General features: G+C 37.0%; 1 protein-coding gene across 1 annotated transcript in view; it reads right to left on the reverse strand.

Moving 5' to 3' along the window:
• The window catches only part of LOC306851722 (roundabout homolog 2-like), a gene marked incomplete at both ends in the record, with an annotated part of 60268 nt that overhangs the window by 22934 nt on the left and 23298 nt on the right, over window positions 1–14036 (reverse strand). The window contains 5 exons of the mRNA XM_079388162.1: window positions 856–1027; window positions 5630–5754; window positions 11789–11916; window positions 13321–13459; window positions 13547–13667. Of these exons, the coding sequence (XP_079244288.1) occupies window positions 856–1027; window positions 5630–5754; window positions 11789–11916; window positions 13321–13459; window positions 13547–13667 (685 nt within the window). The remainder of the gene's footprint in view (window positions 1–855; window positions 1028–5629; window positions 5755–11788; window positions 11917–13320; window positions 13460–13546; window positions 13668–14036) is intronic.

Genomic DNA, 14036 nt, shown 5'->3' on the forward strand with positions numbered 1-14036 from the left:
TTTTCTATATTCAATCTACTCATGTACTGCGTTAGACTAACCGAGACTTGTCATAGCACTTGCATGTTGTTGCTCTTTTGTTGGTTTTGATTGCCTCTATTGTCCTCATTTGTAAGTCACTTTGGATAAAATGTAAATGTAATGCAGGACTTTCAATTACAAACATGCCCTCCAAAAAAACCCCAGGACTTTTATTTTAAAGTGTCTATGCTTTACTTCCAGCTACTCATTCAAAAAGAAGTGGAAGCAATACTCTTACAACAATCCTCAACATATTACAATATAAATGCCGCAAGGTATATATTCATCAATAGCAGATCATAAGCAATCACTTGGCACAAATGATTGTAAACTGCACTAAAATCTTGAGCTTGCAGAACATGCAACAGCACAGCTTCTTGACTTTGAAACGTGGAGAGCTCACAATTTATTTAATCACATCATTGCCTTTAATTATATCATTCCACAGGTATTGTATTTGTCACCAAATTTAACAATGCTTCAAATTAGAATTAAATTTTTGCTATACCACTTACGAGTTTTTGGCCTTACATTTGCTCAAACTGAATATTAGACTTTTAAGGATCAGCAGAGACCCTGAATTATTGAAATCAACTAGTTTATTATAAAAGCAGATACTGCAAAGTTTTAAAATGAAGTGTTTTCAAGTGCACTTCACTTTTAGTGATCCCTCAGCAAGCACCATTAATTAAAAACTAGCTTTATGACTTAAGGAATGCACATCGTTGTGTGTGTTCACGCTCAGGCGGTTTGTTAATACTAGGGTTTTTCTTCACAATTATCTCCAGATATGCCATTTGCTGGGTGGGATGAACTGTAATCCCAGATACTCACCAGTTTCCACTTCCAGCAGAGCCTTGGCAAGGACACTTCCTGCCACACTGATCGCCTGGCAGATATAGTAGCCGGAGTCCTCAGAGTGAACATCAGAGATGGATAGCTCTCCACTCATGGACACAGAATAACGGCCCGACTGGGAAGGAGGTTGGCCGGGGAAAAGCATCATCTACGACAGAGGACAGACTCTTGAGTTCACACCACACTGTGGGAAAATTACCAAGTGTTCAGAGAGACTGAATGTCTGATTTACAAATTCCAAACAGCTATGGAAAACAGGATCGTTCTTGTTCTTTTGAAGTAAAATAGTTTGATGAACTATGTAGGCATACTCTAATGTTTGCATAGTCTAATGCAATGTTCTCGAATAGTTAAAGGTACAGTAATAAAAGCAGCCTGTTTAATTTAATTTTATTTAAAGCACTGATGTACAAGTCATGTACAACACATTGGTACCATAACAGTTATTTGTCTATATTAGCTATATTCACTTGTAGCATTTAAAATAATTTATTTTAGTTTTTATATTTTATTTTTCATTTATTCAGACAAAACAGAACTGGACATTATATGAAAATAATTGTAATTTTATTTTTTTATTTTAGTATCCACCATTTATCATTTATTATCAAACATTAAAATAATGGTTTAACAATTAAAAATTCATTTAAAGCATTTATTAATCTAGGTTAATGTTAATTTTAAAATATGTTAATTTGTGTTCAATCATAGTACATTTACATACAGTAATTCATATGGTATAATTTAAAAGTTTGGGGTCATTAAGAAATTGTAATATTTTAATATTTCATAAAATATACAGTAAAACAGTAATGTTATTACAACTTAAAATAACTTTTCTATTTTAATATATTTTAAAATATTATTTATTCATGTGATGACAAACCTGAATTTTCAGCATCATTACTCCTGTCGTCAGTGTCACATGATCCTTCAAAAATCATTCTAATATGCTGATTAGCTGCTCAAGAGACATCTTACTAATGTTGAAAACAGTTGAGCTGCTTAATATTTTTTTTGGGGAAACTGTGATTCATTTTTATTTTCAGGAGTTTTTGATGAATAGAATGTTCAAAGAACAGCATTTATTAGAAACAGGAATCTTTTTTAACATGATTAATGTCTTCACTGTCACTTTGATCAATTTAATGCGTCCTTGTTGAAGACAAGCATTGAAGTATCTAAAAAATAATATGCTTGAATATGGTGCCTCCAAAATATCACTGAAAAACTGTAAGCCGATTAAAAGATCTCCATCAAAACTGCACATCAACTGATTCGAGTGCTCGGTTGGGTTTTTCTGGCAGTTTAATTCGCTGAGCGAAGTTGTTTGCTCCTTTGTGGGACTTCAGTGGGGTTAACTGGGGGTACGTACAGTAAGTGAGGGGGAATCCATGCACTTCTCTTAAGAGACTTAAAATGGGCAAGTAATGGACGAAGGTGAAAAGGCCACAGCCTAATCTGGAACACAGCTGCAAATGGCTTACAAGCGTGAACACGGGGGACGGGCTATAAAATCCATTGCACAGACCACACCCCGAATGACTCCAAAATAATGTGAGCCATCAAGGCTGAGTGGTCTTTAGCGCTTCACCGCACTGATGGAGGTCTATTTTTAGTATCGAAACACACTCCTGACTGCCATTACACTGAACGATGTGCTTTTGCTGGTCTATGGGAGCTGCTCTGACACCTGATGTTCCTCTGTGTCAACACCCACTCCACCCACTCCTTCACATGTCTCTCTAGGAGGCCCAACTCTCATTGGTGCCTTCCCATAATGGCTCTGAAAACATGCTGTTTTGTCAAAGGGCCCGGCTCCAGCAATCCAACTCTCTGAATTATCTCTTCAATGCAATCAGCAATACATGACTAATCAGCATCAACAAGGGTAAATATAATCATCGAGAGGCTCTAGGCTTGTTTTCAAGCTCTGGCTAAGTTAATGAGTCACTGATAAACATGCTCTGAGATGCAAATAAATCATCTTTATATGAAGAGATCTGCCTTTGATCTCCAATCAGGCTCTTTAAACCCACGCATGACATACAGTGAAGTATTGGATTACTGGGGGACAATGCTGAGGCATCACATAAGCTGTGTCTCGAATCATGTACAATGCACTGTTTACTTACACTATACAGTATGTACTTGACTATATACTGCATGAATTTCGAAGGGTAAAATAGTGTATTTATACACTGTTTAAAAGTTTGGGGTTGGTAGGATTTATTTAATGTAAAGTCATGCTCACTATGACTGAATTTATTTAATCAAAAATATAGTAAAACAGTAATATTGTGAAATTTTCTTACAATTAATTTAAAATAACTGTTTTATATTTGAATATGAAATGTAATTTAAGCTGCAGTCTATAGTGGCACATGATCCTTCAGAAATCATTTTGATACGCTGATTACTGTAAATTCTGAAAACAGTTCTGCTGTATTTTTATATGATTTTTATTGAATACATTAGACCCTACACTTTTTCCAGCATTTATTTTAAATAAAAATTTGTTGCAATATTATAAATGTCTTTATACACACTTTTGGGAAATTTAATGGATCCTTGTTCATTTCTTTAAAAAAAATCTTTGAATGTTAATGTTTTTCATTTTAAACACACCCAAAAAATTATTTTTGGAAAAGAAATGATCAGTCTATAATTTGAATGGAAGGTTTATTTGAACAGTGAGAGACAGAATAACAACAAAAAAATCCAGAAAAACACATTTAAAAAAGTTATAAATTGATTTGCATTTTAATGAGTGAAATAAGTATTTGACCCCTTCGCAAAACATGACTTAGTACTTGGTGGCAAAACCCTTGTTGGCAATCACAGAGGTCAGATGTTTCTTGTAGTTGGCCACCAGGTTTGCACACATCTCAGGAGGGATTTTGTCCCACTCCTCTTTGCAGATCCTCTCCAAGTCATTAAGGTTTCAAGGCTGATGTTTGGCAATTCGAACCTTCAGCTCCCTCCACAGATTTTCCATGGGATTAAGGTCTGGAGACTGGTTAGACCACTCCAGGACCTTAATGTGCTTCTTCTTGAGCCACTCCTTTGTTGACTTGGCCATGTATTTTGGGTCATTGTCATGCTGGAATACCCATCCACGACCCATTTACAATGCCCTGGCCCTGACGGTAAAGGCCCCGTCCATCGTCCCTTTGATGCGGTGCAGTTGTCCTGTCCCCTTAGCAGAAAAACACCCCCAAAGCATAATGTTTGCTCCTCCATTTTTGACGGTGGGGATGGTGTTCTTGGGGTTATAGGCAGCACTCCTCCTCCTCCAAACACGGCGAGTTGAGTTGATGCCAAAGAACTCGACTTTGGTCTCATCTGACCACAACACTTTCACCCAGTTCTCCTCTGAATCACTGGCAAACTTCAGACGGGCCTGTGCATGTGCTTTCTTGAGCAGGGGGACCTTGCGGGCGCTGCAGGATTTCAGTCCTTCACGGTGTAGTGTGTTACCAATTGTTTTCTGGGTGACTATGGTCCCAGCTGCCTTGAGATCATTGACAAGATCCTCCTGTGTAGTTCTGGGCTGATTCCTCACCGTTCTCATGATCATTGAAACTCCACGAGGTGAGATCTTGCTTGGAGCCCCAGACCAAGGGAGATTGACATTTATTTTGTGTCTCTTCCATTTGCGAATAATCGCAGCAACTGTTGTCACCTTTTCACCAAGCTGCTTGGCGATGGTCTTGTCGCTCATTCCAGCCTTGTCTACAATCTTGTCCCTGACATCTTTGGACAGCTCTTTGGTCTTGGCCATGCCGGAGAGTTTGGAATCTGATTGATTGATTGCTTCTGTGGACAAGTGTCTTTTATACAGGTAACAAGCTGAGATTAGCTCCTTACCTGTATTATCTCAGCTCCTTACCTGTATAAAAGACACCTTGGAGCCATACATCTTGTTCAGTGATAGGGGATCAAATATTTATTTCACTCATTAAAATGCAAATCAATTTATAACTTTTTTGAAATGTTTTTTCTGGATTTTTTGTTGTTATTCTGTCTCTCACTGTTAAAATTAACCTACCATTAAAATTATAGACTGATAATTTCTTTGTCAGTGGGCAAACGTACAAAATCAGCATGGGATCAAATATTTTTCCCCTCACTGTAGCTTTAGCATGTTACCTAACCTCAACTTCAACTTCAACTTCAACTACTAGTGCTGTATCACAAAATCAAACAAAATGGGACAGATACCCCTAATAAATAGCAATATTTAATAATAATATTTAAAATACATTTATTTCATACTAAGTATAGTTCAAATCTATTAACATATTTACTGACAAAAAATAAATGGAAAATATATAATTAAACTTAATACTAGTAATACTGCACAATGCACATTTCTTAATATTATTATTTCCTAATAATATCGGTCTTTAAACTTTAAAGTGTACCTGAAGTATACTTGCTTTAGTTCCACTTTAGCACAATCAAATATACTTCAGTATATCTTTAGTTGTACTTCAGCAATACGTCCACACAATTAAAATGCATTAAGTACAAAATAAGTTTTTCCAATTTAGCAGAAGTATACCAGTTTAGCATAGCAAAAGTACAATTGCAGGTCCTTAAATGTATTAGCATGAAATAAATGTATTTCAAATACATTTTAGTATGTTTATTTTTCACTAGGGACTATACAGTTTCATTGCATTGTTTGAGCTTGATTAGATGGTGTGCTTGATTAGATACTGTAGGAAGCATAAGCTGCACTCACCTGACTGCCTTCTTTTTGCCAGAAAACTGCTGGAAGAGGGTTTCCCTGGGTGCCACATTGAAACGTGACAGTCCGTCCTTGGGCAGCGACTTGATCCTGGGGACGTACGTCAATCTGTGGGGGCACTAAGGCCAGAGAGAGCAGAATGTGGCTGGTTAGAGAATTTTAAATGCTTCATGATTTTTCTGTATGTTTGTCTTTTTTGTTGTTGCTACGTTTGCTATACAGACGGATGAAGGGAGGACAAGAAATAATGGCAAAAAGTGTTGACAAAACGACACAAGATGGACAAGCTGAACCCAATAAGCAATTTACAGAGGAAAAGTTGAATTGTCCAGTAGACCAGTAATAAACATATACTTCCATTTCTTAAGAAATGTTCTGAAACCAAATGATTGAAGACTTTGGCATCTCTGCAAATTAGAGAGTTTGTGGCATTGCAGAGAAACATTCTGAAAACTCTAGAGTATTTTCTCAAGAGAAACATCTGAGAAGTAGGAGACTCAAGCAAATGTCTCAGGGGGAGTCATTTATTTGCATACTCTGTCTCTGTTGTTTCAGCACCTGATTCACTAAAAAACTAATGCTATTCAGCTGAAACCCCCAACATCCAAAAATCAGTTTCCAATCCAAAATGATACAGCAGACTATCGAAATTTGGCGTACTTTACTGAGATGTCTGTTTGCGGCTGTTTTGTGAGCAAACCTTTTAAGTTATTCTCCTTTAAATCTCTTAGCTTTCTAGCAGAAACAACTGAGATGTTGAAGAGACAGAATTTGCGATTCATCTCTGCTATGGGTGGCTTTGACAACAACTACTCGTACTTGAACTTGGTTTGATTGAATTTAACCCTCACCAAACACCATCTACGCTCGCCCACTCTATAAAAACATGAAGTGGATATCTCAGTATTTTAAATCACTTATCAGTTAAGTGCTCTGAGCTCGGAGGCTCATCAGCTCTGTGATTTGCACATTAGAGTGAGAGCTGTCAGATTTAAAACATATAGAGTCTCCACACAGCCCAGATTAAAGCAAGTAATTAGTTGTGACTGTAAAGCAGATTCTGATGCTGGAGTCCGTGGCTCACGCTGGGATAGCGGCGGATGCACGATTTCGAAAAACATCTGTTTTTAGAGGCGATATTTGAGGTGGTTACTGCTCGGTTTATCGCTCTGAAAGCCAAACAGAACCACCAATGTTATCCAGCAGCCATTTCCCACACATTTTTTAGTACGGCGCTGGGCTCAAGGCTGTGGGTCTTTGTTTAGATAACCAGACCGCTACCCTGCTGTTCAGAAACTTCACAGTAGGTTTGTACACCAGACTCAAGTGAGAGAAGGCGTATGAGAGCGTGAAAGGCAGACAGGGAGAAAGCGCGAGATCTGACTCATCTGTGTTGTTTCTCCATTTTCACTTTTTTTTTTTCTGATGGGGCTACAAGCTCCCACACAAATAACAACTCATGACGAGAAGCCGACAAAGATCATACAAACCGGAGGAGAATAATATTGTGGGGAGAAGTGGCTCGGGGCTGACGGAGCTACTGCTCACTTCTGCAGGTGACAACTCCCAAGCGACAGATTGACTTGTATGTATGCATGTCAGCTTTAGGGATAGAAATAATGAGTTAAAGAAACATTTCCGAGTAGAATAAAAATTCTGGAGCCTTAAAGGGACTGATGATATTTTTAAAAATGTATTCTTGGCCTTAAAAATCAAGACCTTAAATATCTTTTTTAGTATTTATGGTTCAATGAAGCAACTTTGACATCCATGATGCATTTCTGTTCCACAAATCATACTTTATTGTGGATAAATGTTTGTTTAGATTATTAAAATGTTCTTCACACTAAGGTTCTTTTAAGAACTGTTTACTGAATGGTTCTTTATGGAACCCAAAATGGTTCTTATATGACATCACTGTGAAAACCCCCTTTTGGAACCTTTATTTTTAAGAGTTTACAATAGAAATCAATGTGGTCCAGTGAGAATGTTGTTTTGGACCTCACTGACAAAAAAAAACAACTTATTTTTATGGAATTTTTGCTTTTATTTTAATAGGACAGTTGAGTGATTGTAACTGTGAGATACAAACTTGTAATTCAGAATTTTTTCTCACAATTCTGGCTCTCTCAAAATTGCACGATATAAACATGCAATTGTTACTTTTTTCTCAAAATTGTGAGATATAAACTCTCAGTTTTGAGTTATAAAGTGCAATTTTGAGGGAAAAAAAATATTGGCAGTTTTCTTACAACTGCAAGTTAATATCTCACAATTCTGGCCTTACAACAATTCTGTGTTATAAAGTCAGAATTGCAAGACATTTACTCACAATTCTGATGTAAACTCTCAATTCTGAGAAAATAAATCAGAATTGCGAGTTCATATCTCGCAATTGTGACTTTATAACATGCAATTGTGAGTTTGCATCTTGCAATTCTGAGAAAAAAAATCTGAATTGTAAGATAAAAAGTTGAAATTACCTTTTATTTATATTTTTTTATTCAGTGGCGGAAACGGGCTTCTATTGATAAAAACTCACAAATACCTTTTTACATTTTTTATCCCATGGCAGAAACAACCTTCCATATGAGAGTGAATTAATGATTTTTGCATGAAATGTCCCTTTAAAAGCCACAGAATTAAACTGCACCATTTCCCATTTTCAATACAGGGCACGTTTGAGATGATCCAGTGAACGAGGGTGCATTTGACTCACGACTCATCCTGTGGGCATTTTGTTGGGCTTGGTAAAAGCTCTTGTGCACATGGCTGCTCATCGTGTGTGCTTGTCTGATGAGTGTAAAAACAGCAGATGTGTGTGGTCAGTTGTAATCTTCAGCGTGTTAAGTCACTGATGCCGTGGCTTTCCTCCCTGGTATGTTGGGAAAATGTTAGGCTAGAAGGCAGCAAACATCTGCTGAGAGGATCAGAGAAGACAGCTTTCCCCTGACAGACACAGGCCCTGTCAATCTCACCTGTACACAGGTGTTCTCATAACATCACACAGGAAGTAAAAGTTAACAGACTGCATACATATTTTACTCAAACTTCTGTTACTGTGTATTTACATATGGACTAAAGACCTGCAGTACATGCAGGGTCCAAATGTAAAAGTCATCAAGTGCCAATGTAAGTAAATATTGCTGTGGAAAGTAAATTAAAATAGTTACTCGCCAGTGGCTGGAAACCTTTACATAATACTGCTGCATATAGAAATAAATCTGTAAGAATTACAGTCACATATGTGGAATATTTCTCACGTTAATCCACCAAAACGAAAATGTGGAGAGTGAAATCCTGATTTTTGTGACAGGTGCAGTTCCTCTGAGAGACGGATACTGGCTCATGTCATATGTGATGCTGTGAGTGACATAAAAAAACAATGCATTGGGATTTTGTTTGTCATATTTTAGTTTTGGTGGATTAATGTGAGAAATATTCCACGTGTGGAATGTCCCACATGTTTCATTTCATTTACTTTCCAAAATATTGTACATACTGTTTGTAACCAATAGCCAAGAAAAAAAAAAAAGCTAAATATATCCTATATAATTTACTCTTTATTGGCCGGTATGGAAAAACCTTACTTGGATCATATTTATGAAGTAATTTTATTGGCTTTTAATTTTTTTATATTATGTATATTGATATAGACAATAAGAGAGAGGACAGGAAATATGGAGAAGTCCAGAAATAGGATTGGCCAAAGTCACACGTCACATGGTTGTCATGGGTGCCACAAATTGATGTGGTAAATTATGTGTACTAATTAATGAGACACATTCAAACTCTAATTTTCTATTTTAATTATTTTTTTTCAAAATATGAGAGAGGTTGATGACAGCAACTGTATTCATTCTTAAAATCCTTGTAGCTGGTAAAGGGCGACGTGAGGTCATGGGTTCGATCTTTTGGTAATTAGTTGTTTTAGATAAAAGTGTCAGCCAAATTCACAAATATAAATGTAAAATTTGCTTGTGATTCACTGTCACTTTTTTAAAAGTGTGAATGTTCATGTTTCAGTGTTATTAATATTAATCAGCTGCTTTAAACGTCGTATTTCACAAGCTCTGAAATCCCCATTAATCTAATGGCAGTATCAGAGTAATGACTTAAAATGTCTTTTTGAAGCATTCACGCACATTTCTGTCATACCCACAATGCAAAGCAGCAGACATAAAACAGCCTGCCTGTGCCACCTTGTGAAATGCAGCAGCATGCAGTGAAGAGGAAGGAAAGGTTGGTAAGGATGAAATGATGACGGGCAACAAAACATCAAGGCAAATGAGACAGAAAATTCACAAATGAAACATCAAGAAAATGGCCCTGAGTCAGAAAATGGAGAGAGAAAGAGAGAGAGAGAGAGAGAGAGAGAGAGAGAGAGAGAGGCAAAATGAGGCAGTAGAAAGGAGATGGAGGCAGAGCTGCTTGGTCTCATCTTAATTCAGACTGGCAAAATAACTGGAGGATGAATCGAATCAGGTCTGCTACAGCTGCTTCCCCCGGCTTGTGCCAGTTACATTCCCATCCAGTTTCTACACATTCATCATTTCTACACACACGCAAACACACACTTTGCCACATTCTATTAACACTGCCTCTGCTAAAGCACACCGTCTCTCTATAACAGCTGTCAAATACAGTAATCCACACGCTTTCGTAATCTCCACATAGTTGCTCTGTTCCGAAGCTGCCTAAGTAGAAAAACCTACAATAATTTACTCACCCTCATGTTGCTCCAAACCTGTATGAGTTTTTTGTTTTTAGTGGAACACTGATATTTTGAAGAATGTATTTCAACTCTTTTCATCAAACAACATTTGGTCTCCACTGACTTTTTGCATTAATTTTCATGTTCCACATAATAAAAGAATGTCAAACAGATTTGTAACAACATGAGGGTGAGTAAATGATGACAGAATTTTCACATAAGCTCAGAGAAAAACTAAATCCAAGATGGTGAATAAGGTATGTAAATTTCTTCCTAAAGTATATTTCATTCAACACTGAAAAGTACCAAGAAAAATTGTTCAGTCTAATAAAAAAGGACCTGATGCTTGTGTATTTTCATTTTATTTCAGTATTATGTTGTTAGATTAGCAACATGCTAACATAAACTTCAATGAAAGCAATTGTGAATCAAGTCTCTTGCTATTTGTATTGTGCTTCCAGTTGCTGCCTAAATAAGTCACTTCCATGGCAGTCATGATGCTGCCTTAAAACAAGATGATTTTGGTTTTATGTGTACGCTAGGGTATATATACAGTGAGCATTGCGTAAATGTTATAATCAGCATAGTAGTGATGTTATGCTCGACAACAAAGCTGAGAAGCTTGTGTCAAAAAAACAACAAAAAAGCATTGTATCAGAGCTTGATTCGTTAACGTGAATTATGATGAGCTTTGTTTGCCTGAAAATCACTTGACTGCTTCAGTATCTAATTCAAAAAGAACGAATCCCAGGGTGATCACACCTAGCATATGATTTTTTTTTTTTTTTTTTTTTTGCAGTACTTAGTTTGTCCACAAGGTGACAACACTGGCCCGGGCCATTGTTTCACAGTTGAAAAAGAACTACCAGAGACGGCAAAAACAACATACGCATGCACTGAAGTGTGCTGGTATGAGTTAGTTAAAAGATACACTCAAATTAAATGAGACAGCTTGTTTAAATTAGTATAATGACATTTTTATTGCTAGTAACTTCTGGAAAGAAATAGTGCAGACACCGGACAACGGACAAGGATGAATCTTTCTAGTGTCAAGTACCTGTGTTCAAGCAAATGGCATGGCAAATATTTCGAAAGACTATGTGTTTGGCTGAATGCATATGCAAAGTGTTTGCATCAGAACTGAGTACCATATTTGGGCTTTATAAGTCAGCTGGCTATCTAGGCAATGAGGCAACGCGCTAGAACAGAGTTAACATTTAAGCAGCAACAGAGGAGCTGATAAATCTTTCCTTGCGACTTCACACAGATCAGATTGATTGTGCCTGACAGGGTCAAATGGCTGCGTTGAGGTCTGGTTAATGGAGATGAGTGGCAACATATGCATGAAGCTAAGAATATCAGCTTGCTTCTTTGTGATTCATACTTCATGTGTGCTGTGATGTGTGTCGTGTAAAAGGACGCATGCCTGAGCGTCTTACCGTGGACCTGCAGCACGGCGGAGGCTTCGGTTTTGCCCACACTGTTTTCTGTGACACACGTGTAAGTGCCCTCGTCCTCTGCTCTGACCCTTACCAGACGCAGGCTGTTGTCACCACGGATCTCAAATCTACTCGGCCGAGAAGGTGAAAAGAGACAGTGGTTGTCCGTGAGGAGAGCAGATTGGACAGTCATCACACATTCCTCCTACAGCCTGTCTACATCCTTCCACTCTCTGAGAGGACATTTCTGTGAGACTCCATCAAATATGCCACTGTACTGCGCTCCAAACTCTAGGAAACACTAATTATATTTTATTCTTTTGCCACTTTTTTATTTGGCAGTAGAAAGGAGACAGAAAACTATTTGGGAGGAGAAAGGAAAAGAGATCACGATTCAAGTCAGTTCTAGTCAAACAGCTACAGCAATCTATTTGAATGGGAAAAGACTGAAATCTCTAAAATTGTTGGCTAAGAAAGCTTTCATTTATCGACAGCATATTCATTTAAACAACATATGCCTTACTGCCAATAAAACCTAACAACGTTAACAAGTTTTGCTTCGTTAGCTCAAAACACAATACAATGTGATTTCCATTTCCATTGCTATATTGAGCATTGGAGTTTCAAACACACATTTTTCTAAAAGTGGTCAGTCTCCTTTTCATACTGTCTCTGACATAATTTAAGCCAGATTTGAACCTGAATCTCCCACATAAGCACTAACATGCGGTAACCACTATGTATATAAGTTAACTGAATGATTTTAAAACTTCAAAAAGTGAATACAAATCTAAGTTTTAGGTTAACTTGGCAGAGAATAAAAAGTCTGAAAAGATGAGTCACTCGCAGCTGCTGTCAACAATTTAGTGGCAAAAAATTTGAAAAGTATGTTTGTTATATCATTTTTAGTTTTAAATATGTTTAAATATCATTTAAATCACACATTTAAAGCATTATCATATTGCAAATACATAAGTTATCGGATATAACATTTTTAATCAGTATTGTGCAGCCCTATTTTATATGAATAAAAGCCTAAATTAAATCTCTTCATCTTATAAACATTGATCAGCACACATACACACAGTACAGCTTATCAACTATGTTAAACGGGAGCACAATCAGACTGGCTGAATATCTTCATGAATTGTCAAAGTTTTGATGTAATAGACTTTCAGTGAAGGGACAGAAATCTCTCAGATTTCATTAAAAATATCTTCATTTGTGCTGCGAAGATGAACGAAAGTCTTATGGGTTTCCAACGACATGAGGGCGAGTAAATGACAGAATTTTCATTTTTGGGTAAACTATTCCTTTAAGGTTTTGTTGTATAATGCTGTATTATGCAATAAACATTATTCCTCAGTTTGAGGTTTATTGGTTTAATGAGCTTTCTGCTTCTCTAACTCAACTCTAATGGAAATAGGAAACTGATTTTCTAATCTGTCACTACATAAATGTCATTAAACTGGCATGTGAGCTCCATAAAGCTGCTGTAACTGCATCGCAAATGTTTGTAAGCAGAGTCTTGCCTCCCCCGCGGTAGTTCTCCTTCATCTTTGTTCCAGCGGACAGTCGGAGCCGGGTCTCCATGAACCTCGCACAAGAAGTCAACAGTCTCCTCAGCCAAAACGATCTGATTCACAGGTCTGCGGATGAACACTGGCCTCTCTGCTCCCACAGTCACACACATATCACATAGTGATTATTTTCACTCCTTTGTGAAACCCAACAAATGAGCCAGGAAATTGGACTTACCAAACACAACAAGTTCGGCTGGATCGCTGTCTCTCTCGCCCACCATATTAGTGCCTACACACACGTACATGCCTGCGTCACTTTTCCGAGTGTGAGAAATCATCAGCTTACCACCCCGCATCTGAAGAAAAAAATAAATAAATAAAAATCACACATATCACTATATCATCGTACAACCTGATTTGATTCTTAAAAATGATTTTTCTGTATTTTCTTCAGTTAAGGTGCACTCAGTAATGTATTCCTCTTTAAAAAAAGTTTCCCAGCTAACAAAAATGTTCTACGAATGATTAGCTAACTTTCATTAAGTTATGAAAATGCTATTTCTGACTGTTGAATGAATTCAGTTTTTAAAATATTTTAAAAACATTTTTCTTGGTTATTCAAACATTAATGTGAATGTTATTTTTTTATGTTCTGTGAACACTCTGAAACAAGTAGTGACATTTAAAAAAGTCAGATGAAAATTTTTCTGGAATTAAACATTCCA

The sequence above is a fragment of the Barbus barbus genome (assembly GCF_936440315.1).
Source record: "Barbus barbus genome assembly, chromosome: 31".
Classification (NCBI taxonomy): domain Eukaryota; kingdom Metazoa; phylum Chordata; class Actinopteri; order Cypriniformes; family Cyprinidae; genus Barbus; species Barbus barbus.